We start from the raw sequence: 26308 nt of genomic DNA on the forward strand, positions 1-26308 counted from the left end.
CTAAGTGAATACAAACTTCTTATTCAGAATCAGAGTTTGGAGTTGAAAGAGATTTTAGAGATGTCATCCAAATCCCTCCCTTTCAGGATGAGAAAACCAGGAGGTTAAATGACTTGCCAGTGTTGCACAGCTTTTTTTCTGTGGTCAAACCCAGGGCCAGAACCCAGTTCTCCTGACTCCCAATCCAATACCCCTTCCACCTCACTTTAAAGTTGTCATTGATCTTAGATGGTGAGAAAGAAGTTTCAAGCAGACATCCGGGAGTTGATGCGATAGACACATGAACCCTTAAAATTCCTCCCTCTATTTCTCTTTATTCTCTCATTCTCTTAGGTAGAGGAATGCACTTAAAGCCTAATGTTGATTTGACGTGAATTTCTTTCTACAACAGTTCTTGCAGAAAATTCATGTGTTTCCTGAATTCATGCCTTTGATGACTCTTTATGTACCAGTTTTTCAGATTGTAGAAAAGGTATAGATGCCATCTTGTTAAACACATCAGGCACTTCAAAAATACTCCAAGAGAACATGTCTGAGAGAAAGAATCCCAGTTAAAATGATTCTGTCCCTCATTTCCAGTATTCAGGAGAGATGTGTAGAAATATAGAGCTCCCAGACAAAGGAAAAGCAATTATTTTCTAGAGTGACTTGGCAAGATATTTCTGCAGGATATAATATATTTCTTATATTACACAATTTCTTAGAATCAGGATATCAAAGAAGTTTTCCCAATGCTTTTGTTGAATGAAAAATAAAAACTGAGTAATGTTTTGCTCATCAAAGTATGGGGGACTTCCTTGGAGCTATTTAAATAATACATCTTAGATGGTTAGCAAAAGTAACAAGAAGACACTTGGGAGTTCTTTCTCTTTATTTTCTTTGCTTTGGGTCAGGTAAGACAACTATAGCAACAGCTGGGAGAGTCTCCACTTAAGTCCTGAGAGATCAAAGAGGTGAATTGAGCAGGATGTAAACCCATAACTGTTCCTGTGGGTCTGCTTCCTTTTGTGTTTGGTGTTTCAGTGATGTTTCCCATTCTTACCTATGCGATGCTTTGGTTTCTATTTATTTGATTTTTTTTTTTTTTCTTCAGATTCATAGGTTTAGCTGAAGTTGGGCAATGCATGAAAAATGACGTTTACATAGTTTATATTATGTACATAAACTAGTGATTTACATTGATTTACACATGATTGGTGACTAATTTATTAATCAGCACACAGTATGTAAATGTGCTGAAAAGAAATCAAGATTTTAAAATAAGTTTTCCATAATATTCATAAACATTTTCACTGGTGTAAATGTTAAACCTAAACCTAACGTTAACACCAGCTTCCTTGCCAAGAGGAAAGTGATGTACATTGCTGGGTGAAAACAAATTCTTTCTTTCAGTTGGTGACATTTGAACAGCACAGCTACATGCAAATGAGAATAGTTTACTTCCCTTCCGTTAGTATGCACATAAATGTAAACTCCATTTTACATTTAGTGAGATGTTTATAGATATTATGCCAACCATGATGGGAAATTTACATCACTGGGGCAAATTCAGTCTTTGGAGGAGAAATATTTTCAATATTTAAGAAAAAAGGAGGCTTCCTAAACTGGATTTGTGTTTCTTAACTCAAAGTCCTCACTGTTTTTGTGGTATGTTTAACATTTGTCTTCTAAATATTAATAGTTTTTGTAGGTCAAATATAGCATTGCACTTATGTTTCTATAAAAAAATGATAGGTATTGGCAACCAAGACTAAATCCGGCTAAAAGTTTATGAGGATGAAGAGAAAAATGAGGATATGTTTAATGTCATTGAACGTGATCCATAAGCAAATTTCTTTTAAGCAAATAATTACAAGATGGAAAAAGTCAGCCTCCATGTCTTTCTAAATGAAGCATAGCTCTTTTTTCTAAAAAAACCCCAAATTCAGTACTTTTCTTCCTTTTGAGTTTAAATCATTATTCTTAATTTGTCTTATAATACATACATTATTGTAAATATAGCATCTGTAAAGATAAGATTAAAAAAAATACATACACATATATATTATTTTTCCACAAATGATTCAAGGCCTGCAAAGAACAAAAGTGAGAAATTCAGGGAGACCAGCCAACCCAGGGATGGAAACTGCAAGTCTGGTGTATGCAGAAAGCTAACAACTTGGTAAGGAATAACTCAAACAAGTTCATGCTGAGGAGTTTAGTTTTTGTGTGCAAAGGAGGTAAGTCCATTTTTGGAGGAGAAACAGCTTTCTGTTTCTGCCCTCCAAGAACATGAAAATCACGAGTACTTTTAAAAGGTCTCTATGAATAGCCCCAGTTGTCTGACTGTGTAGTTTAAAAAAAAAAAAAAAAAGAAAAGAAAAAAGAAATTGCCACGGCAAAGGGGAAGCCTACCTGACTTGGAAGAGAAGGCAAAGGTCAATTGAAATCCTTCCCGACAGAAAATGCATCTACTTTTCCATAAGCCTAGTGCTTTTAGGACATAGGGATTTTATGTCTCAAAACAAGCAAGACTATTTCTCCAACAAGGCAAAATCTTTTGATCAACAATTGCACAGAGGATCCATAACTACAGTTCTGCAGTTCTCGTTCTTCAGGAAGTGGCCTGGATCAAGGTCATTTCTGTTTTTGTTAACTAAAAGTTAGGTCTAAGGGTTTTGTTTTATAAATCGTGGATTTTATTTTGTATACAAAGAACATTCGATATATTAGACATTCAGATTAATGGATGCATTTCACTTTTCTCAGTATGTTATTTTCAATCAGTTGGTGCTTTGCATTGTAGGGTTTCAAGCTTTGATTACCAACAGACAAGATATTTGAAGGAATTTATAGAAATATGATGATCTAAATTCCAAGAAGTCTCATGTTAAGACTTGATGATTTCTTGGTGTCAGTCCTCTGGCCCCTACCTTTTCCTGGACATTTCTCCAAACTATTGTTCACATTGCTTAGAGACAAGAATTCTGGGGCCAATGTTTTCTCTGAAACAGGAGCCAGAAGAAATTTTAAAAATTCTCAGATCCTGCTAGAGATATCAAACACCACATTTTAAAATATATGTTTAAGTACCTTTAATATATAGTCCATTACATTAAAACCAAGGGAACAGTTGGTGCTGACACGAGAAAGACATTCCTTTTAATGGAGAAGCTCATTCTGGAACACCAGGACCTTGTCCTTATGATGAGGCCAGGTGTGCAATTAAAACCTATGACAGGTCACACGGATCTGTTCCTGAAACTGATACTAAACAACATCCAAATTAATTCTTTCTACTTTTCTCTGCCTGTGTATCTTTAAATTAGCATACACTTTTCTAAAGCTTTCCCCTAAGTATGTCACTGCCTCTTCAATATATGGGGCTCCCCATAGATTCATCATCAAAGATGATCACCTTTTATTCCTGTACTAAGAAGACCAAACTGTTAAGAGAAATCCCTGATTGTCAATAAATCAATGCTGTATAGGAATATGGCTCACCTTTCCTACATTTTACTAGATACCTTCTTGGGTAAGAATTTTTTTTCTGTCCTATGTCAGAATCTGCCATAAACACTTGTATCCATCCCCAAGCCAAATTTGTCCTTCTGTTTCATGTTTAAACCTCAAAATCATGAAAGAAGGATATAATAAGCTTCTAAAACAAACAGTAGGATTTCCTAGAAATTAAAAATGCTACTCAGATTTTCCTTCCTTCCTTCCTTCTTTCCTTCCTTCCTTCTCTTGCTTATCTTCCTTCCCTTCCTTCCTTCTCTCTTTCTTTCTTTCTGTTATGAAATTTCTCATTTTATGTCACGTGGCAGCTATTTTCAAGGTTCCAACCTCAATGAGGTCCATGCTTGGCTCTGTAGGATCACATTCAATTATAACCTCAGTAATAATCCTCTGGCCTTTTATAAACTGAGCCACTTCCAATACCTGCTATAGTGTAAGTGAGAGCAATGGTTGGTTTTCCGACAAAGATACCTACATTCAGGGAGCCAGCTCTCCCTGCAAGACCTTTCCTAAGAAAATCCTTCTGGTGATGTGGTAATGTCAAGCTTTGTGGTACTTATACAATTTCTGCCTAAATTTATTAAGTTTGTCCAACTCTTTTGCTTAAGGAACTAGCTCACATTTCAGTGTTAATGTCAAAATGACTCTTACTGATGTAAATTCAAATAGAGCAGGGAAGGTGAATATAATGCAATTCCTAGCAGCCTGGCCTAGGATAATGATAGCCCACCATGAAAAATGGGCTGCCAACAGTATCAGAGTGTCAGAAGGGGAATGATGTGGGCAACCAAATAAAGTCTTAGCCTAGAATACCAGGACCAAAGTCTGCAGGGGAGCACAAGGAGTGAATTTCTTTTTGTTATGGCCAATGCTTTGCATTAGAGCTCTGACAGTATCTCCAGAACTGTCATCAACCCAAACATCTGTCTATTTTTCCTGCCTTGCTCACTTTCACTGTATTTTATATGAAATAGGAAGCAATCTCTGCTCAGGGGACTCCATGGGGCAAATGTAGTGTTATTTGAAGACTAAGGAGGAGGCAAAACTGGGCTGCTTAGTATGTCCACGTGGCTCGTCATTCTTCCCCTGGGAGTTAACACTTGGAGACCTTCCTGTTTCTGGGGATTTCTTCAATGCGCTGCTCACATGTGTGGCAGAGCAGGGCCCAGCCTATAAACAGCCAGGAAATACATGAACCCCTCAGGCTCAGGAAACAAGAGTGAAATCTGCAACCTTCTCTCCTAGGTCACCTCATCCATGGCACTGATTCATTCTACTTTTTGCTCACCCCATCGATATAGTAGGCACTTTCATTTACAGTGATATTCTGAGTGACTCCCGACTGGATTCTGATGATGAGACTAGAAGGAATATGGGGTCCTGCCCTTGGAAGGGGCACAGCTTGGTTTGAGTACACACTGATGTTATGTGACAGCCATGGACGGGGGGAGGGACTCTTCTCCTTGCCTCCTTCCCCGACATCTCCCCCAGCAATTTGTAACAGCCGCATCTCACAATTACAATGCAGGACAGTATCTACAGCACAATGAGTCTATGTACACATGGACCATTTCCTTGGCATGCTTCAGAGGGAGACACACACACGCTCACACACATGTACACCCACGTGAGAGCAAAAGATTTGAGCACACGCGCACAGTGGAGAAAATTAAAATGGCACTTCCTAGCATTTGCGGCATGACTAGTGCTCTGGGGCGGGGGGAGGGTGGGGGTGTGTGAATAGAGGCGGGAGGGGAGTCGGATTAACAGGGACTGTCTGGGTTAGGTGTGGGGGAGATAGAACACACTGGAGGAGAGGGGATGATCTTAAAAGTTGGAGGGATAGTGGAGGCAGGAAAGTCAGAGAAAGGCTCAACATAAGATTCCACTGATAGTCTGAAATGGCTTCAGATCAGCTCAAATGAAAAACGGAATAAAAAGATTATGGAAATATAAACACCAAAGTCAAGACCTTATTTTCTTTTTCCCCCACAGATGAAAAAGGTTGAAGGAAGGAAGGATAAAGTGTGTGTCGGGGGGTTAATATCCATCTGGTACTTGTCTTATTTTTACAACGTCCGGACGTCCTTAACATGATGTAGTCTTTACACAGCATACATTCGATTAGTAGATATAAACATATCCTGGTAGAACTTTCTTCACCCTGAATTATACTTAAATTTTTATTGATGGACTGTAAAATTGTTTTAAATGTTGTATTTCTTTTTCATTTTCTTATTTCCCCCTTCATTTATAAACACACAAAGTTGTGAAATAAACGGTCTCCCCCCATCTCTCTCTCTCTCTCTCTCTCTCTCTCTGTATTCTGTGTGACGCATTTTTTGTGTGTTTTTTTTTAATTATTTTTAACTTTTTTATTCTATTAACATTTGCTGAGAAGGCAGAGCAGAGATGCTGCCAGCAGCCACAGTGGTACGGCCAGACTGATGGATCCATTTATTCCTCTCACCGACCCAGGTCCTGCAGAGCAAAAGAGGAAAGAGAGAAAAGAGAATAGTTACATCTGGCCCACTCCATGTTCCAGCTGATGGCATCAGCGGTCAGCCCTGGCCAGGTTCTGGCGTGTCAAAGTCACGCTTCTGTGCCACCCAAGAAGGGCTCAAAACCTACATCCTTCTCCTCCTGGGGCTCCAAGTATCTTAAGGGAATAGCACTGGCTGAAACACTTCTAAAGACAAAATGCTCTTGCTGGAGAAGTCCCTAAACTGGCTATCACCAATGTATCTAATGGTGCGTCGGGCTCCTGTGCACCCAGCCTCCTCCTGCCTGCTCTGCCCTGCGTGGCTCTGTGACGCCGTCGCTCATTAAGATGCCAAGCGTTGGTGGGGGTCCTTCAGCAGCCAGACGTGTGCTCTTCCGGCCAATTCATCACAGCGTCTCCATCAATAAAACAGGGAACCAATCCATGACTCCCTTCTATCCCAGGGGAGAAGCAGTAATTATTTATTTGTTAATGGGGAGGGGAATCGTTTCAAAGTAACGTTTATGGCTAGATAGCAAGGTAGGAAAACAGTCAATACATTGCAGAGTCTTAAGAGGCAGCAGGGAATCATCCCCTTCTTCGTCACTTTAAAAACCAAAACCAAAAGCAAAGATACCCATAAATATGCACAATTATGATGTATTCATAAAAATTAAAAAAAAATTTTTAAAAAGCAAAGACAACAATAAAAATGAATAAATCTAGAGAGGTTAAGAGGCAGGTCCAAACCAGGAGCAAAACTGAGACTCGAACCTGTCCAGGTTAAACCTGAAAGTGCAGTCTGTGTTTCTGGCTGTCACCCTGGGTTTCCCCAGGTGGATGATATGTGGGGGCTGTGGGTCTGGTCTGAGAGGAGGAGTGGGATGGAGAGCAAGGTGGAGAAGGGGTTTTGTGTTGATGAAAAGAGGGGGGTTGGGATGGAAATTGTAGGTCGAACTGAAGAGCTTGTCTCCTCTGCTTTGCTTGTTATATTTTCTCCTTTTGTATAGTTCTGCTCACATTCCATTAAAGGGAAAAATTAGTATTTTTCACTACAGAGACTTTCGGATTTTTGACTACATACTTAAACAATGATGTTCAAAAGGCAAACTGGTGTGACTAATTATGGGTCACTTTGAAGTTCCAAGGGCACATCTGCAGATTGATCAGCGTGTGTGTGTCTATGTGTGTGTGTTTGTGTAAAACTTCGATGGTCTGCAAGTACAATGGAAGCATCCTCTGGTACGTGAATATTTCTGGAACTGTTTACAAACATATTTGATTGAAGGTAGATAACAGGGAAAAATGCTGAATTCGAGAATGGTCTCCTAATTTATATTTTATGTAAACAATAAAAGCAACAGCAACAATAAAACATTACCAACAAATGATTGCCTAGCACTTACTACAAAATACTGTTATAAATGCTTTGTCATAAGCACACACCCATGCTATGAGGTGGTGCTGTGGTGACACCTGTCTGACAGTGAAATGACAGAGGCCCAGAGAGGCTGACTGCATTGCACAAGCTTACACAGCTTGTAAGCGGAAGAGCTGGGGTTTGTACCCAGGTGTCTGGCTCCGGAGCCTTTGCCTGCAACCACTACAAAGTGAAGTTACACCGTGAAGGGATGCCTGTGAGTATCTTGTCAGACCTTCAGCAAATAAAACATGGGTTTCATTAAAATAGCCAGCAAAAAAAACAAAAAACAAAAAACAAAAACAAGGATAACAACTATTATCTTTGCAAAAATGATTTTCAATAGCATATTTTTGGCTAGAATGCCTTTTTGAGAATATTAAAAAGTATTACTTAATATAAAAATATGAACATATACAAACTGAGCAACATAGTTACTGTATAAAATGAGCTGTATTGTGTGCAACATAGAATAAATAAATTAAATATTCAATCAAGTAATAGGATCATACTAACAAAAGGCACTCAGCTATCTTCAAGTCCACGCCTTTCATGAGGAATTGAGGGTCAGTGAGATCCTGTGTCCTGCATGCAGCACCAGGTTAGTAACTGTTGACCTGGCACTCGAGTTCAGACGTCTTGAGTCTCAGCTCAATGCACTTCCTAATCCCCTCCTTCCATGTTTCCCACCCCCATCCTATTTAAATTTTTGAGACCTTCAAGCTCTCTTAGTGGCAATGTTGTGTGTCTAACCTTCTAGTTCCTCTCTCTATATGAGATGGCATGAACTCCTTGGCACATTTGTTTGCATTTGTGTATCACTGAGGCTTTCAAAACAGAGAAAAACTACACAAAAATTAAGGCCATACAGGGTTAAGCACAAATGATTTCTGTTTTGCACCAGGGAAGTGTGAAAGAGGTTTTCAGAAAGCAATTCTGTAATTTCCTTAATCTTATTTTTAGTGCTAGGCCAGGCTCAATTAACTTTCAGACGTCCTGGAGCTGAGTGGTATCTGGGGAGGGTGAAGACTAGTCTTATCATTTTACTTGGATAGTAGTAAATATTTGAGAAAGTCAAAATTCCATTATTAAAAATATAATATATTCATATATTAACCTGGATGAATATGTTCACAAAGAACAGTCTTGCTAATGCATGTACACACACATATATACAGACACACAAATAGAAGTATATATGTTACATACAGACTCATATAAACACATGATATGCACAAATCTTACTGGTCTTTTAGTACACATAATTCAGAACTGTTACTTTTACATGATATTCTAGTTATCATAGATTATGTTAATTATCTTTAATGTTATTGGTAATAGTATTATTATGTTAATATATAGTCATGTGCCACATGATGATTAGGTCAAAGATGGACCACATATAAAACAGTGGTCCCATAAGATTATAGGACTGCATTTCTACTGTACTTTGCTATATTTAGATATGTTTATATACACAAACACTTACTACTGTCTTACAGTTACCTACAGTAGTCAGTACAGTAACATAGTGTACAGGTTTGTAGCCTAGGAGCAGTACGATATACCATATAGTTTAGGTGTGTAGTAAGCTATACAATCTAGGTTTGTATAAGTACATGCTAGGATGTTCACACAATGATGAAATAGCCTAATGATGCATTTCTCAGAAAGTATCTCAGTTGTTAAGTGATGCATGACTGTATTTGAAATGCATTTTGTACATCTGTTAAAGGTATCTTCATCTCTATCAATTATTATTTATTAAGTGCTCTCATATAGCTATTTAATGTGCTCATATGACTTTCTCTTTTCATAATTGGTTTTGAGAGTAAATAAATAGGCTTGAAAAAATACAAGAGTAAATGGGTGATAGTTGGAGAATCATCATAAGTGTGTATGCAATTATAGATATATATGACTACATAGGAGACAACTTCAGTTAATGGCTATTTCAGGGGAGAATAATCAGCAAAATCATTAATTATGTTTTAGTTCATAGTTATGAAATTTCTGCTTATTTGTGGAAATGCAAATGATAAATCTTATTTCCTAAGCCAGATGGCCAGGCTCAGCAAGTGCTTTCATATACTGACAGATATAATGAAAGCAAGAGTCTGCAAACATAAATTAGCCTTAAGAATAGATGGGCAAATAGAACTACGATTCAAAAATTTGTTGCATGCTTTTCATAGAGCAGACCAAAATAATATCTTGGTATTTAACCACATTCTATATATGTGTTATATGTGTGCATACACACTGATATGTGTGATATCTGGTAAACATTCAGTAAGTGGTATTATTAGTATCAACATAGAAGTTTGGATTATAGAAAGGGATGATATATCAACCTGAATTAAAGGCACTGGCTTCTGAACTGGGTCAAGGATTTTAATGTTGGTCCTAACGGGTAAAATTCAGCCCCGCAAGACTGCAAACCACGAGTCAACACACTAGATCAAGGTTCTCAATCCCAGGGTAAAGTAAGTGAGATTCTGTGTCAAGGTAAATGCTGGATTGCACTTTGCCATGACAATGCAAGGGGATTTGTGATTACGGGCATGATTGATTAAACGTTCTGAAATTGAGGGATATGAGAATTTTCTGGTAAGTCTCTACATTACAAATCTGATGCAGGATCCTGATCCAATTGATTTGTCTTTCAATAAAATCTTAAAGGACAAGGTGATTTTTCAACACCTGTTTTAGAGAGCATTTCCTTGGAGACACTTTGTAATGCAGATCTGGCCAACAGTTTTCTGTTGCTTCTCCTCAGTACTTAGGGCCCATTTTCCTAAATTTGGGACTCGATTTATTCAGCGTGGTCATTAAGCATGCCCTCAGTGATTCTTGGGCATTCCTGTCAGCCATTAAGAAATTAGGGTCAAGAATGACGCTATTTCTGCGTGTAGTTCAGCCATACAAGAAGAGAAGAAAGGCCAGAGGGGTTTAAGTTTGCATTCTTTTTATAATTGTTAAAAGCTGATAGAATAACTGAAAATAGAACAAAAATCTAAACAATTTATAAAACAATTGTTAAATGAAAGTGAACAATAATCTGCAGAATCTCCTAAATCTCTCCCTTTGATATCTAGCTGTGCATACTACAGCACGTTTGTGTCTTGGGAAGCCATGTTTAAAGGGAAGCCTGATAAGACTGACTTTGGCGCCACCTGCTGTCCATTTTCTGACAGTACAGCTTCTTCTGGGTGAGTGAGTTGGGATTAAAGCCTATAATCCAACAAAATATTTTGAGAAAGAGAAAGGGAGGGGGAAAGAGGGAGAGAGAGAGCATTCAAGTTGCTTTTATTAAAGTACATTTCTACAATTGTTCTGTTTTATTGTTATTGTAGTTACTGTGCACAATTTATAAATTAATTTATAAATTATGTGCATAATTTACAAATTAAACATTATCATACATATGCATGTATAGGAAAAAACATAATATATAATATATAGGGCTCCGTACTGTCCACAGTTTCAAGCATCCATTGGGTATCTTGGAATGTATCCCCTGAAGGTAAGGAGGGGACTATTGTATTGATGTCTTCTTTCAGTACTGGGTCTCAGAATCAAATCTGGGCTCTTTCTACATAAATTTTTTTGCATCATCTCAATTCTCTGTAGGTGAGATTTTGGTAAGGATGAAGTAGTCTCACAGTAAAGTTGGGATCATTACATCTTCTCCATCAAAATAGCATCAAGTATTTTGGCACGGAAATTTTAGGTCAATACTTAGAATTCTTTCTGGTGGCACCAGCAGTTTATCACATGGTTTTTGAAATTTAAAAAAGTGCTATGCCCTGTTTCTTCATCCACATCAAAGCCCTAATGTATCACATATAACCCTGGCCACTTAAGATTCAAATATAATTGGTAATCATAGCACTGGGGAAGGAAGAAATGCTGAAAGGGATAATATTTTATACCTCCTTGCCTCGAATGACCCTATTCCCAAGTATATATTACTGGCTGTCTCTTCCCTGCGGCCTCTAAGGGGATCTGCTAGAACTGGCCATGAACAGGGCACTGGCCCATTCTTGGAAATAACCAACGAGTTGTCTACTGTGATCGCTCTTGTGGCTCTGAATCATTGCTTGGGCCTTAGTCCCATAAGACTCAGCTTGCACTGTTCTTCATTTGAGAATGATCCTGGTTGTCTTACCTCTTTGAGACTCAGAAAGGAAGACATCCAAATATGGGACAATTATTAATACCAATCAAGTGAGTGACCACAAGGACATAAGGAGGGTGGTATCTGGCCACACAGGTGCACCTGTGGCTCTGGTCTGGGATTAGACACCATTAGAAATTGCAATCTATCATACTGGTAAATGGGGCATCTCAGAATTAGTAATTGTTTTCATTTATGGCCTATTTTATGAAGCTTTGACCTGGTTGCACTGTCCTTATAGAAAAAAGTATGTGGCGTATGTGTCAATGGCCAATATGGTAAGTGGGATAGTTGGATGGTATAAAATGGCATTTCTAGGAGAGCCCAGCAGCCCACGGGTTGTGAAGACCTGGGAAAATGATGAGTCAGGAGGAAATACTGACTTGCAAGCGTTTCATTTTAAGAGACACTGCTCTGCTTCCTTCAGTGACATATTTATTTGAATAGCCAACAAGTGAATGTAAAATAGTCTGTCCCTTCTCAGAGCCCTGCCATTGGACAGTGAGCATTTCCAAAAATGCAACTCTGTAACAATTACCTGTGGACACTTAGGGAAAGTAGGGGAGAGAGGGTGGGGCAGAGAATAGCTCACTCAGTTCTAGGATTTAAAAATGAGTAACTATAAAAAGCAATATAAGGGTCATATTTTGGATCAGAGATGTTTTGTAAATAAAACAGTTCACAATTTGGGGAAAAAATGTCAAATATATTATGGAAATTATCACCAAAAATTATTAAACTGAAATAAACTCAAGTATATAAGACGACAATATACTGCTGCAAAATTTTAATTTTGCCATATAGAAGGTAATCAGAAATAAGAACCATACCTTTTTGCTTGAAGTGCACGGTGGTGCCAATTTCTAAAAAAGAAACATTTAGCAAAACAAAAACAAACAAAAAATTCTTCATCAATTGAGAATAAACATGAAGATAGTTTGGTACTCTCCACTGAAAGGAGAATGAGAGAAAAGGCAGAAAGTACATTTTAATAGGAGCAGATATAGGTAGAGATTTAGAGAAAGGCAAATGAAAAGAGATTGTTCTATTGGAACAAATGTTGTGCAGTTGGAGGTGACAAAAAATGATTTGCAGCTACTAATACTTGATGCTACAGGCTATGAGCGTGGACAAGCACAAGAACTCTGAGTATGGAATGTGAAAGTACTCTTAACTGCAATTTAGTGGAATCATAGAGTGTGCCTGGTCCCTAACCCTAGCCTACCATTTTGTCCCAAACTCCACTGGAGCCCGTTGGCATTCCTGCTCTTTTTTCCAAAAGACGGAGTCCACTCCAACTTTAAAATCTTTACAATTTCTCTTTCATCTGCTTGGAATGCTCTTTTCCTGGGTCTTTGTATTGTTTACTCAATCACTTCATTCAGATTTCTGCCAAAATGTCACCAACTCAGGAAGGACTCCTCCATCACCTTATCAAAAATAGTACTGCCTGTTATTTTCTCTATCCCTTCACTCTGCTTTGCTAATCTAAATAGCACATATCTTTAACCTGGCATCATGTTACACATTTACTTACTTGCTTGTTTATAGTTACTGCGCCATGAGGGCAACAACAGTGGATGTCTTGTCCACCACTGTGTCCCCTAGTGCTTAGATTAGAGTCTGGCAGGTCGTAGGCATTCAGTTAATGTGGAATGTATAAATAAATTTCAGAATTGGAAGAGCTCATATAGCTCAAATATTTGGATTCTCTTTTAAGTATCTTTACCAAGTAAACCACACTACTCTTAGGTCTTTAGAAGCAAATATGTAAAGTTTCTGTAGGCTACCACTTTGAATCTCAGGATCAACTTAATGGGTGGCCAGATATAGGAGCCCAAACTGGCTGTGAGAAACAGATTTTTTTTCTTTGTGACATAGTCCTGCATTCCTGAGTAACACATTTTCATTAAAGAAGTAAAGTGACTAGACTTTTTAGCTAGAGAGAGCCTTTTGAATTGGACATTTGGTCACCTTACAGTCCTGTTTAAAATTTGTTAATGCTTGTTTGCAACTTTCAGAGTAAAAACCAAAATCCTTAGCATGGCTTCACGGCTCTCCATAGTCCCTCATCTGTGCAATTTCATCAATGTCTGTCATCTACCCCTGTATTCCGGCCCTATGAGACTTCCTTTTACTCTCCATGGTACCATGTTTTCTCAGCCATAGTGCCTATAGCCCAGTGAAATCTCTGCTAGAAATCCTACTCATTCCTTGGAATTCGGTTGCCAATCCACAGGGAAGTCTTTCTTGGTCTTCTTGATAAAATTAGGTTTCTTTATTATAAGTGCTGTGCTCCTTCATATAACTCATATCCATTTTAATTTCAAATGTATTTGTCTGATGCTTTCATTAATCCTTGTCTTCGCCACTGGACTTTGAGTCCCACAGAGGCAGGGGCTGTATCTGTTATTTTTACTGTTGTAGCCCAGCCAGGGCATGACAGGCACTCTGAATGAGTAATGGGCCAAAATAGAAAATATAGAATCACTGAAATGTGAGAAAAGTAAATACATGCCAAGCATCTTCCTAACCTAAAACAATGGGGAATCTGAGTAGCTAAATTCTTTATTCTTTGATTTAGCACTAAAGGGTGAGATCTTTGAAATCAGGTCTGCAAAGTTTCCAAGGTTCAGCACAACCTATTAATCCTCTCCCTCACAGATTTTCTGTTTGTCCATTCAAAGCAGGTCACTAGGAGAAGCCCGCAAACGGCATGCCATTTTCTAGCCTTCTTATGCTGGCTGCAAAGAAGGGCACAATTGTCCTACTCTCTCAAGTCTGAAGATGTTTGGCTCCAATTCAGCATTAGCAAAACTAGTGCTAGCCAGACTGTTTTTAAAAGTTAACTGTATCTTCACATAAGGACAGTTTCTCTAAACTGGTAAGATGTAGAAGGGGAGTCCAGCCTGAATGCTTTTTTTTTTTTAAATCATGATTGTTGGTGGAGCTCCAGGTGCTCTTCTGAAGCTGCTCAAAGACATCAGCGCCTGCCTTTCTGTCCCTGAAGTCGGATACTTGCAAATATTTCTAATTAACAATGTAACACACTGCAAGTCCATACAGAAAAATAGAGTAAGAATTCTCCTCTCTTAGCAGCCAGCAACTAACACTACTCTCATCCCAGAAACGAAACCGGGTCCTATGCATACACAAAGCCACAGTGTCTACCTGTTGACAATTTTCTCTATGCGTCTCATCATCTGACCACTGGTGTTTCAGTTGTGTATTAAACACTGCCACTTGTTTTCTTTCATGATACTTGCTTTGAAACCTTTTCTTTAAAGTCAATATATTGCCACAAAAACTGTTGAAAAGGCACTGTAGAGAATGAGCTCGTTGAGATCTGAGGAAACTGAGGCTCAGAGAGATCACGTAGACAGTGAGAGGGAGAGCTGGGACTGAAATTCAGGACTCCCAGTTCTCTAGCCAGAACCCAGTCCCTTGTTCCACAATATCCTTTTTTTCTTTTCTTTTTTTTAAATAAAAGCAAGGCCTCAATAACTCTAGGAGATATCACTGGGACATTTAAATGATTCAATACTGGCTGGAAGTCTCTGCTCTTGTACAAAGCACAACTTTCCTTCTTTCTTGGGTCAAGCCTCTTGGTTATCATTTTTTAGAATTTATAAGACCCCCCCCAAAGCCAGAGTGATACTCTTTACTCAAAGAGGTATAAATTCTTGAGGAAACCATCTTGAGGTACAGACCACTACGTTTCTCCTGCTCCATATTTGGTGCACAGGGAAAAATTCCCAGCGACCATTCAGGAACCTAAACAGACAGGAAGGCCAATGCTTAAGCTATCTCTTAACCTCTCTTTGCCTCAGTTTCATCATCCATAAGATGAGTTCAATTAACATGCCCCTTATAAATGTATGCTTGGAATTTGATAAATTAATCAACATACTATACTTACAATCGTACCAGACACACAGTAAGTGCTCAATAAATAAAAGTTGCTGTCAGTTTTGTGGTAAAATCCCTTATAGAAGGAATTTTGAGTGCAATTTTGCTGACAAGAGGAAAACATGTCTTAACAAGTAAGTCATGGTCATATAGGTCCAAAGAATAATATATATATATCTATATGTATTTAAAAATCTCGCAACAATACAATGAACAAAACATTGGGAGATTCTAGCACAAAAATGTGAAAGGAAAGCAGACTGATTAGGCAGCAGTTTGGCCAGGAGAAGACTAGCGATTTGCCTGGGTCGTTGACTGTCACAGGCATGGGCTTGGGTAAGAGTCTATATGTTCTAAATGGATCTTTTAGAGAAAATATTCTCCCCTATTAACCAACTAAAGAGAGCTGATTAAAAGGAGCATATAAAACATTCCAAAATATTCCACTGTATGAAGAAAATATCAGAAAAATTAGGTTAAAAAGTATACACTTGCCTGAAATATTTTTAAAAAACAAGATAAGTTACCAGTTAAATTTTAGGTACTCCTTCCTATTCCTGCAATAAATCAACTCCTTTATGAAATAGTAATGATATTAAAACGTGGAATTCCATTAATTTTTAGGCAACGGGAATGAAATGCTTATTTTGTACTATTATTTCCTATTCATTCTCCTCTGTAGAAACAGAACATTTTCTACTGAGGAGCAAAAGCCTGAAATTTTTTTGAGCCTCGCTCTTTGAAAACTCAGTTCTATGCTGCCATCTTGTGGTAATAGTAAGATATGTTCCATTGTGCTGTCTAAAGGAATCATCTTTGTCCACCAGGTGGCAATAGTGGGAGAAATAAAAACATTTTTTTCAGTGTAAGAGCAGGCGTGAAATGTTGCTCTTTGAGAAGGAATCTTTCTTCTTATTATAGACAAAAAAATTGTTTTTGGTCTTTAACAACTGAAAATTATTCTTCCTTTTTTTAGTATAAAAGTGATCTCATGTTCTTGGATAAAACTGTGTTGCCTGGGATATTATTCTTGTAGATTCCAGAGACACATCCATTAGAACATACCTGAAACCTATGATTTTTATGCATTTCAGGAAAACTTCTTCCCACATACTGATCTTGCTTCACCAAATACACTTAGGAAGCAAGCATGGCCACGCAGGCCTAAAGTATAATATAAAAAGATAAATCTACAACAATACAAGGGACACAACATTGGGGGATTCTAGTGTAGAAAACATTCTAGACATTCTCTGAAAGCATTATTGTCCTGTGCTTAGATCTTAGCTCCTGAGGAAGTGGAACAAGGAGGCAATGGGGAAAAATTTAATATTAGGAAAGGAAGGGGGCTTGATAAATTTATGTATGCTAATTGGTTTTTGCCTTCTGACTTTCAATCATTTCAATTCTTTAGATAAACCTGTGCCACTAAAAACAGGTGATTCAGCCTCTCTCTCATAGGTATAGACGATTATGTCTCCTCAGCTTACTGTTTCTCTCACACAGAGCAAATATTTAGTAAATTTGCTGAACACATGTCTGAGAACATTAATAAATGAATGAGTAGATGAATCATTTAATACCTCAGGAGCTTCCCTAGGTAAGATTCTGGGTAGGGGAGATATTTTCTTTTTTTAAAAAAAAAAGTTTTTAAATTATTTAAAAATTATTTATTATTATTTTAATTATATAAAGCTATTTAAATGTGTATATCCACAGAAAGCTGGGCAAATGATAGGAAAAGCATAATTTTTATAGAATAGGAAATGTAATAATCAATTTTTTAAAAAAATTAGAAGAGAATTTATAAAGAGAAAAAAGGGTAGCATTTACTACATTTGTAACATGAAAATAATGAAAAAATTTAATAAAAATTTTAGAAGAAAGATAATTATATATATTTATATTTATAACATAAGGTTAATATTGTTATTTTTGGTTTTTTTATTTAATAATTTTTTTCCACTTTTTAAAAATTTCAGAATATTACGGTGGTACAAATGTTTTGGTTACATGAATTGCTTTTGTATTGCTTGAGTCAAAGTTAAAAGTGTACCCATCACCCAGATAGTGTACATTGTACCCATTAGGTACGATTTTATCCATCCTCTCCTCCCCCCTCCCAGCTGCATGATTTCCATTGAGTTTTACTTCTATTTGTGCACATGAGTGCTGCTCTGTTAGTTCCAATTTAATAGTGAGTACATGTGGTGTTTGTTAGGAGACCATCCTCCTAAGTGAAGTATCACAAGAATGGGAAAACAAACACCACATCTATTCTCTTTTTGAAACCATGACTTAACCCAAAGGCAAGATTTTTGTTGATAATTCACAGTCATTTGAAGAGCCCTATGGAGTCAGGAGGTCCTTTCATCAGTACCCAAGTCCGGGCAGGTGAAACATTTTCTGTGGGGCTGGATTTTATTTAAAAATATCCTCATGACTAATGAAAATTTAAATTTTAATAAATAAAATCTCAAGCTTCTTTTTTGTTCAAGGGCCAGAAGAGTTATTCTTCCTCTTGCCTCTCGTCCTCTCATCTCTCACTATGTGGTATGATTCTCTCTCTTTTCTCCTCTCCTCTCCTCCCTTCTAAAAATTAAAGTGAGTTTTGCAAAGGTAAAAGGTGTTCCATTGGAAACTCTAAATTTTATAGTTTGGGAACTCCCTAATTGTCTTAGGAAACTTTCACATCTTAGTATATGGAAAATTTTGGCATTCTTGCTTTCTTTGAATGCTAGAAATTCAAAGAAGATGAGGATACAAAAAGTCCATAAGGAGAAGAATTGATTTTTGGTGCTTGACTGTTGACTCTTGACAATTTGCCTCTAATCTTCTGCTTATAAACATTTGTTTCCAGTCACATGTAGGATACCTAGAGTTTGCATGCTTATATTGTTTGCACAGTTGTTCTAATTCCAGGGTGTTTACTTGAACATAAACATCTCATTTTTTAACCTGCTGCAGCCATTTGGATGAGCAAACACTCTCCCTTTGTGTGTGATACAACTGTTTCTATAAGGCCAATCCTCTGATGTGCTGCAGCTTTTGAAAATGACATATTATTATAGTTAGAGGACTTACAACAATTAATGATGCTTTTTTTTTTTTTCAGGGCCAGAATTAATAAGAATTTGTGTTTGCAAAAGGGGAGGAGTCCAAATTCCAAAGGGATTTTTATCCTTCAATTGCCTGGAAATTATGTGTGAGAGAGGGGGTTAAAATTATTCAGGCATTTAGTAAAAGAAATGAAGGAGAAGATTTGATGTCTTGCCTGCTGCTTCCTCCCTCACTGATGCCAAGGACGTGAAGCGTAACATTGGTAAGCTTTCTCTGTGGAAATTTATGGGTTTTGTCCCCTGACCTATTAATTAATTAATTAGCCTAGGTTTTGAAAAATAAAACCTCTATTATTATAATGGCTTAAAAGGGGGACATTTTTATTAACTCAGTTTTCAAAGCCACGTGTTGAAAGCTCTTCATTTCTTTCTCACAGGTTTCGTCACTCTATTCACAGACTTTAGGGATTAGCAGCTTCTGCTTACAAGTATTATTATGTTTTTCTTTTTCCATAGAAAATAATTTGCCTTGTGATTCCTATTTGGATTGTTAGAGCTTTTGATTTTCTCCCATGTATGATATTCATAAACTCCAATGCCTAATATTTCTAGAATAATGCTCTCTGAGAACCACAGGAATCATTCGGGGTCCAGTTAAGGGGTGGGACAGTCAACACAGAGACATGGATCTGAATCACAACCTTACGGTTCTTCCTGTTTTCTTAGTTCATGGGTGGACCATTGTCCCAACAACGAAGAGAATATATCAAACTGGCTGAGGAAACTAAGCAATCTTAGCAGGTTATCAATATTTGAAAAATATTGAAGTTGGCCTCCCTTAGCTACATTTGCACCAAAAAGGAATCCTGCACTTTGCTTTCAAATGCCTCTAAGGGCTTTTCTTCCTAGAGTTGACTGTGTCCAGAAATGGACTTCAGATGTTTGCTGCTGTTTAGGAGTGAATAATGAAGTAGGCATGGGTAGACTTGCCAGAACATTGCAACTCTAGACAAATGGTGCTAACCCCTTGTTGAATGAATGAACAAAGCTGAACTAAAATTAATGCTGGTATGATTTTTTTTTTGTAAAATGTGAATAAAATATTTGAGCCTCACTCCTTATTCTCATCAATTGGATGACCAAATCTCTGTAACCCAAAAGTTCTATAATGGCTGAAATGAGAAAAAAAATTTTAAATAAAAAGTTTCTGCATTATAAAGACAAATCTATAAAAGGGAAAATATTAATATTCTAGAGAAGGAATGTATGAGCTCCCACACCCAAAAGGGGGCCCCCTACTGAGAATCTTGGAGGTGACACCAGGGAAACCTCTTGTAAGGTGAGTCAGGTTTGAATTGGACCTGCAAGGGCTTTGAGTGCTGTCGTCACTGTGGAGTGCACCTGCACCCTGGCCTGGGCAGAGGGCTGCTCCTGGGTCTGCCTGTGCTGTCACCTTGAACAAGTAACAGAAACAGGCCCAGCCTCGGAGAGGACAAAACATAGGGAATATTTTAGATTTCTAACTTGAACATGCTATAATCCACTGACAGCTCAAGCATTCAGACAAAGCATTCATTTATATCACATTAATGGTGTTATCTCTGAAGAGAGGGATCATATAGGATATTTATTTTCTTCTTTATAGTTTCATGTATTTTCAAATTCTTCCATAATGAGAAAGCATAACATTTATTATCAGACTAGAAAACTATTTATAAAAACAAATCAATGCATTTTTTAGAACCCTCAAATGTGGAGAAAAGAAAATAATCACTTTCTAATTATTTGGCATTGGGTTGACAACATTACAAGAAGACTGAATTTTTTTCCCTCATTTTTCAGTTGAGTGATATCATACAGTAAAACAAAAGAGAAGCTAAGATGGCTGAGGCCTAATTTCTTTAAGCAGCATGATCTTAACAGCATGAAATGACAATGCAATAAAAAACAAATCATATGAGTTATGAGGTCTTTCTGACCAGAGGCTTGATGCACCAGGTGATTGTCCTGTAGAGTAAGTATAGGTGCATGATTTGACTTGAACTACTGCGGGCTCTGCTCAGCAGTGATATGGATTGTTACAGAAAGTGCAGTCTCACTAAACACTCTCAACAGAAAGAGAAGACTTTACTACGTCTCTTATACCAAGTCAGCTTTCTCACATCCTGAGTTTCTTATTCAGCCTGAGAGGTTTAATTTTTAATAATCAATGAATTAAAGTGTTCAAGAATGCCCAAGAGGCTAAGTTTAATAAAGGGGTTTCCCTGGGCTATGCCACCTAAAAATATATATGAGATTAGAAACATTTCAGAAGTAAATTGATTTGCGTCAGCTGTCTGTAAAGTACTCAGGGCCATACATGCACCGTTGTCCCTGTGTGTACAATCCTGGCCCTTGGCCCCTGGTTACAATTAAGAGACCAGTCAACTCATTTAAAAAAGAATCACCTCCCAGCCCCGAGTCTACTTAGTTGTTGACTCAACTTAGTTGTTAAAACATAAAGTAGGTTATATTTTCTGTGTTTAAAAGCATACATAAAAAAGCCTTCTGTACCTTCATTTATTGACTTGATAAGAAGAATTTAAAATACAAGTTTGGATAGGTCTCTAGATTTTTTTTCCATTCTGGTCTTATTCTTCTCTTTCTATTTCCCAGCCCTAAATTCTATTTTAGAATACATTTTAAATTCAAAATCCTAAAGGATGCAAGACTGTCTTTAATCAATGTAATGTGCATTTTCATTTTGTATGTTTCAAAATCAAAAACATTAAAATACCATGAAACGAGGAAACTAGCCTGAGGAATTTGAATGCGGAGATAACAAGTGAATTTGTGAGATTTCCTGGGGTTTTAAAGCTCCTGGAAATAAGAAGATAAGGGATTAAAAAATGTAGGTGTGCTCTGAGTTACCTTTGGACCTACCTCTATCGCACTAACCGCCACAGCGCAGAACTTGGTAAATGCAGCTCTGCTTTGGACTCTCTCCAGGGACTTTATTCCGTGGAGTTCCAGGATGCCTCAATAACAAGTCTGGTTTATCTCTAACTCCTGCTGTGTCACTGACTCCAAATATAACATGATAGCCAGATTCTGGTGCAACTCTCTGAAAGTACTGATGGCTCCATACAACCTAGTTCTACAACTAAAATATAAACCTACCCTCAATCTTCCCTATTGAAAATATGTAAGTTTTCTTTAGATGTTCTGCTACTTAATAGGCTCTCAGGATCCTCCAGAAAACTGCCCCCCAATAGTGCTCCCTACCACACAGTGTATGGTGTTGGTGCATGTTTACACAATCAAGCCAACATGAGCTCTTCTTTGTCCTAAAAGTGTAATAGAGGTAGAAATGCCTAACCCCTAAGCTTTATTTTTTTTTCCTAGAAATAATCTTTTTTTAAAATGATACATTCCTCTAATGTATAAAGATCAAATAAGGGTAACTGGAATATTCATCACCTTAAATAGTTTTTATCTTTTTCTTAATGATAGGAACATTCAAATTATTCTTCTAGCTATTTTGAAATGTACAATAGATTATTGTTAACTATAGAAATACCTCACCTTTAACTCCACTAGTTTATCACATTTCCTTCTTAGTCTGTTTGTTTGTTTGTTTGTTTGTTTTTAGCAGGCCAGATGTAAAAAGAGGATAAGTAAAAAACTATTAGGGAAAAAATGTTTTTTTCTAGACTTAAAAATTAATTAGACTTAATGTTGAATCCCTATTAGTTAAGCTTTTTCTGGATTCTAGACCTTTGTATGTATTGGGGTGATCTGCTCCTTCCCATCTTCTCCTCTTTCTTCTTTATAAACTTCACTTTCACCTGGAAGCCTTCCCTGACCAGCCCAGGCTGGCTCAAGTGCCCTGCTCTTTTCTCCCCAAACACCTTGCAGGTATCCTAGCATGGACTTAACCAAGTTTACTGGGGTTGCTTGCTTCATTGTGTACTTTACCATCTGGTCTGTAATCTCTATTAGCGCAGAGGCTATACCTGGTTTGTTCTCCATTGTTGTCTCCAAGATCCAGCTCAGAGCAAGTACTAGGATAATATTCCTTTGAGTAAATGAATAGTGTCATCAGAACACTGTGCATGTCAAATAAACTTAACCTGTGCCAAAAACTAGTTTTAACTGCCCCTCAAGAATGAAGGCTCTTCCTTGTATTCCTAATGATTAGAAATCATAAAGAAAAGAAAATGTGCACTCTATAAGAAACTCTACAAAGCAAAGGTAAAAGCAAGTGGAGAGTACATCTAAATGCAGAATAAAAAGTCATACTATTATGAGCAAGATTGGGAAGGTTGATCCGCCAAGGGAAGACCAACCTCCAATGAATGGGATCGTTCCATCTTTTTCAGCACTGCTCCACTTAACAGATTTCAATGATGAACTTACCTGTGTTCTGGAACTTCAGGGAGAAAAATAAAACAAATTTCCCAAGTTACTCTAGCTTGTGATTCCACAGAGAAGGGCAAGTTGCTGCTTTGTTTCTTTTCTTTTCTTTTTTAGCTATTTTTGATTTCCAAACACCCACCCCTCCCACACACACACACTTCCAAGTCATACAAAACCCCCAAGTATAGTTGAGAAAGCATTTTAGAATGGCCAAGCAACTTTCCAACATAGAACATGGCTGGGAGTGCTTACTGCTGTGTGAGCTGAAGAGCATGGATGGTAAACAGAATGGACACCCAGCCAAGGCACAGTTATCTTCTACTGCTTTTACAGCTTTTTAAAAGCCACAGTATGCTTCTGTTGCCCCAAACAATGTCCTCTTAGGCAGTAAAAAAAAAAGTCATACTGCAACTACAAGGTTTAGAGGTGGGTGATTAAGCCAGAATCTTTATTGTGAGTATGGGACAGATAAAAAGTAGAATGGACTGATAGCTATGATTTATTGTAAAGGTACTATGTTAGTGGTAATGTCTAGATGCTAAATGTCCATACGTGTTATAGAGATGTGGGAAATATTTTCTTCTACAATCAGCACAGTGATAAGCAAAACATACAGTAAACTATGGTGGTGCCTGGCTCCCCAGGGTCCAATTAGGAAGCATGATAAATGACTTGTAAGGTCTCTCCCCACATTGATTTGTGGTGGATATAAGCTGACAATTCTCCATGGAGTCCTAGTGAGCGGTGTGCCTACTCCCATCATGCATCTGAGTACATACAAACACCTTAAATTGGAATTCCAAACTCATTATGTCATGCTGTGTTCTAACTCGGCAGGTGTGTTTCTTCACAGCAGTATACAAGGGCCAGTGTAAGGTGGGATCTCTAACATTGTTTTTTTCCCCTTATAAAGGCACTCCTTTAATTTAATGTCTACAAATAACTTGTGATGATGAAAGAACATCATGAGGATAGAGTGACTGTTAAGAGAAGTTGCTACTGAGCTTTAGCTCGCCTCTTCAGAAGTCAATGTTTCCTCCAGATAAAAGGGATAACATAATGGCTTGATGGTGCTGGCATGGCCAGTAACCAATGTTTCGAAATGAGTGTTAATATTATCAAAACGTTCCCTTTGGTTTTGTTTGAAGGATGTCAAAGCAAACATGTATATTAGGTAATGCAAAGTGAATATGGTGAAAAATGTAGAGAAAAATAAAATAAAGAAATATAGGTATCAGAAACAAGAATTTCAGGTGAAAAAGAAAGAGGAAACCAAAGGAAAGACTAAAATTAAGGTTTATACTTTTTATGCTATGATATGACATTTGTCAGAGGCTGGGATTGTCTTGAGAATTCAAAATTTGGAAGAATATGTATTTTCGGTTTTTTTTTTTTTCAACTCTAAGTACTACCACTTCCTTTAGGAACTCTAGAGCTCCATACAATGTCCCTGAACCCAGAACTAAGCTCCCAAAGAAAGGACCTCCTTCCTGTCCACACCCAGCAGTGCTTTCTGCAGTAGATTGCTACGCTCATGCTAAATGTCATGTGATACAAACACCAAAGCAAACTCCGCTGGGGGTGAGCTTTAAAGACTGGAGGAGCCTGTGTCAGTTTTTTGTCCATTCAGGAGCCTGGTCTTCTCACCCTTTGGGGCAGTATGCCAACATTTTCCACTGTAAATCTCACTGAGCTCTTCTTAGGCAGCTTTATTCCTTTTAATTAAAAAGACAAGACTGCCAATTACTTAAACTTAATCCCCAAATGTAATTGTTACTTTGAAAGATTTTTTTCCCATAGAAGCACATAGAAGAGCAATATTTCCATCAAATTAAAATTTAGTGGATGCTTGGATTTTCAAAAAAAAAGTATTCATTTTCAAGTCCCTATTGGCTCCAGCAATCTAAATAGCACAGCAAAACGTAAGTAGAGAAAGATCACCCAGAAAGGGCGACTGGTGTAGGCAAATCCAAACTAGGAAACAAGGAAAAGGCATTAGAAATGAGTCCTAAGACTAAAAATTTTCCTATCTTTAAATTGACAATATAGGCTTTTAAGCTATTTAGCTTGAAGCTAAATGTAAATTCTGAAAGAAATAACACTTCCAGCCTCTGTTGGACATTTAAATAATGGTGTGAATAAATTTCAGATTTATTCTTGCTAGCAAATTTTAACAGGGAGAGAACAAGAACAATTTAGGAAATAGAGCAGAAGGAAGAGTACAGAGGTGGGAAGAGGTAAGACACAGAAATGAGAAGAATACCTTACCTAGTACAATTGGGTCTAAATTATTGGATTGACAAGTGAATTACTGATTCCACGTGAAATATTGGTACAACTATCCCATTTGGTTCCCAATCAGGAGGAAATCAGACTGTTGTTCCCAATAAAGGAGCCAGGGGATCAGTTATTAAGGTCAACTCTTAATTATTTTCATTATTTCATGTGTATTAATCAAGGCCAATGATCTCATGGTAAATTTGTGCTGACATGGCTGCCTAAGTTCTATCAGCAGAAACAAGATCCTTTTTTCCTGCCAGCTAGTGGGAAAGGAGAGATATATTTAAAAACTGAAATCCTTCCCAGGACATGCTTTATACCCTTGTCCAGCAAACAGGCAAGTTCTTTAGGTTGACGACTTTGGATTAGTATGACATGTGCTAATGTGCATGACAGGCACCGGGCATGCATTGGAATTGTGTAAGTCTATCTGTGGGTGCTACATAATAAGGAACCGTGGAATTTTGCAGCTCCTCTGAAGTGTAATATTATGATATTGGTAAAAGAATAATAAAAAGTCATTTTTTATTTGGCCTTGGGATACTTCTATATTTAAACTTGGTAGCAGTGTGGGCATTTCAGACATCCTTGGAATCCATAATGCATCAAACTATAATGAAGGCACACTGAACTTATATCTAGCTAATGTCCATGCAATATGATACAAGCGTACCTCTAAATTTCAGTGCTTTTAAAAATTATAAGAAATATGTGTATCTGAATATGATTATTTTAAATTCAATAGGCTTTCTTTCTGGGAACTTGAAGTTCTCTTTTGTACATTATTTAAAACACCACTTTGAGCTTGTAGGCATGAAAAATATAATTTCTTTCCCATTTCACAGTTGGAAAAACTGAATTACGGAGAACAATGCTAGTAATTATCCATGATTAATAGAGGTGTGTATGTAAATCAGCCTGAATAAGTGTGTGAAATTAGATGTGCTGATGCCAGATAGCTCAGCTCGTGTTTTTAAAGATGAATATTTTCATATAAATCTGTGTGAGTTGGGCATACATCTCTCTGTGTGTTGAGCATATTTGAAAATTGACTTTGTAAAAATGTAAAAGTAACTGAATAT

At 37.4% G+C, this 26308-nt stretch overlaps 1 protein-coding gene across 2 annotated transcripts in view; it reads right to left on the reverse strand.

Moving 5' to 3' along the window:
* Positions 1–5881: 5881 nt before the first annotated feature.
* LSAMP (limbic system associated membrane protein) overlaps positions 5882–26308 on the reverse strand; it is a 595694-nt gene continuing 575267 nt past the window's right edge. Inside the window, exons 8-9 of one of the 2 annotated variants that reach the window (XM_069472647.1) lie at positions 12411–12443; positions 5882–5979 (exon numbers count right to left, since the gene is read on the reverse strand). In XM_069472647.1, the coding sequence (XP_069328748.1) occupies positions 5882–5979; positions 12411–12443 (131 nt within the window). The remainder of the gene's footprint in view (positions 5980–12410; positions 12444–26308) is intronic. The other variant, XM_069472648.1, reaches the window with a different exon arrangement.

Source organism: Eulemur rufifrons, chromosome 7 (genome assembly GCF_041146395.1).
Source record: "Eulemur rufifrons isolate Redbay chromosome 7, OSU_ERuf_1, whole genome shotgun sequence".
In the NCBI taxonomy this organism is placed as follows: Eukaryota; Metazoa; Chordata; class Mammalia; order Primates; family Lemuridae; genus Eulemur; species Eulemur rufifrons.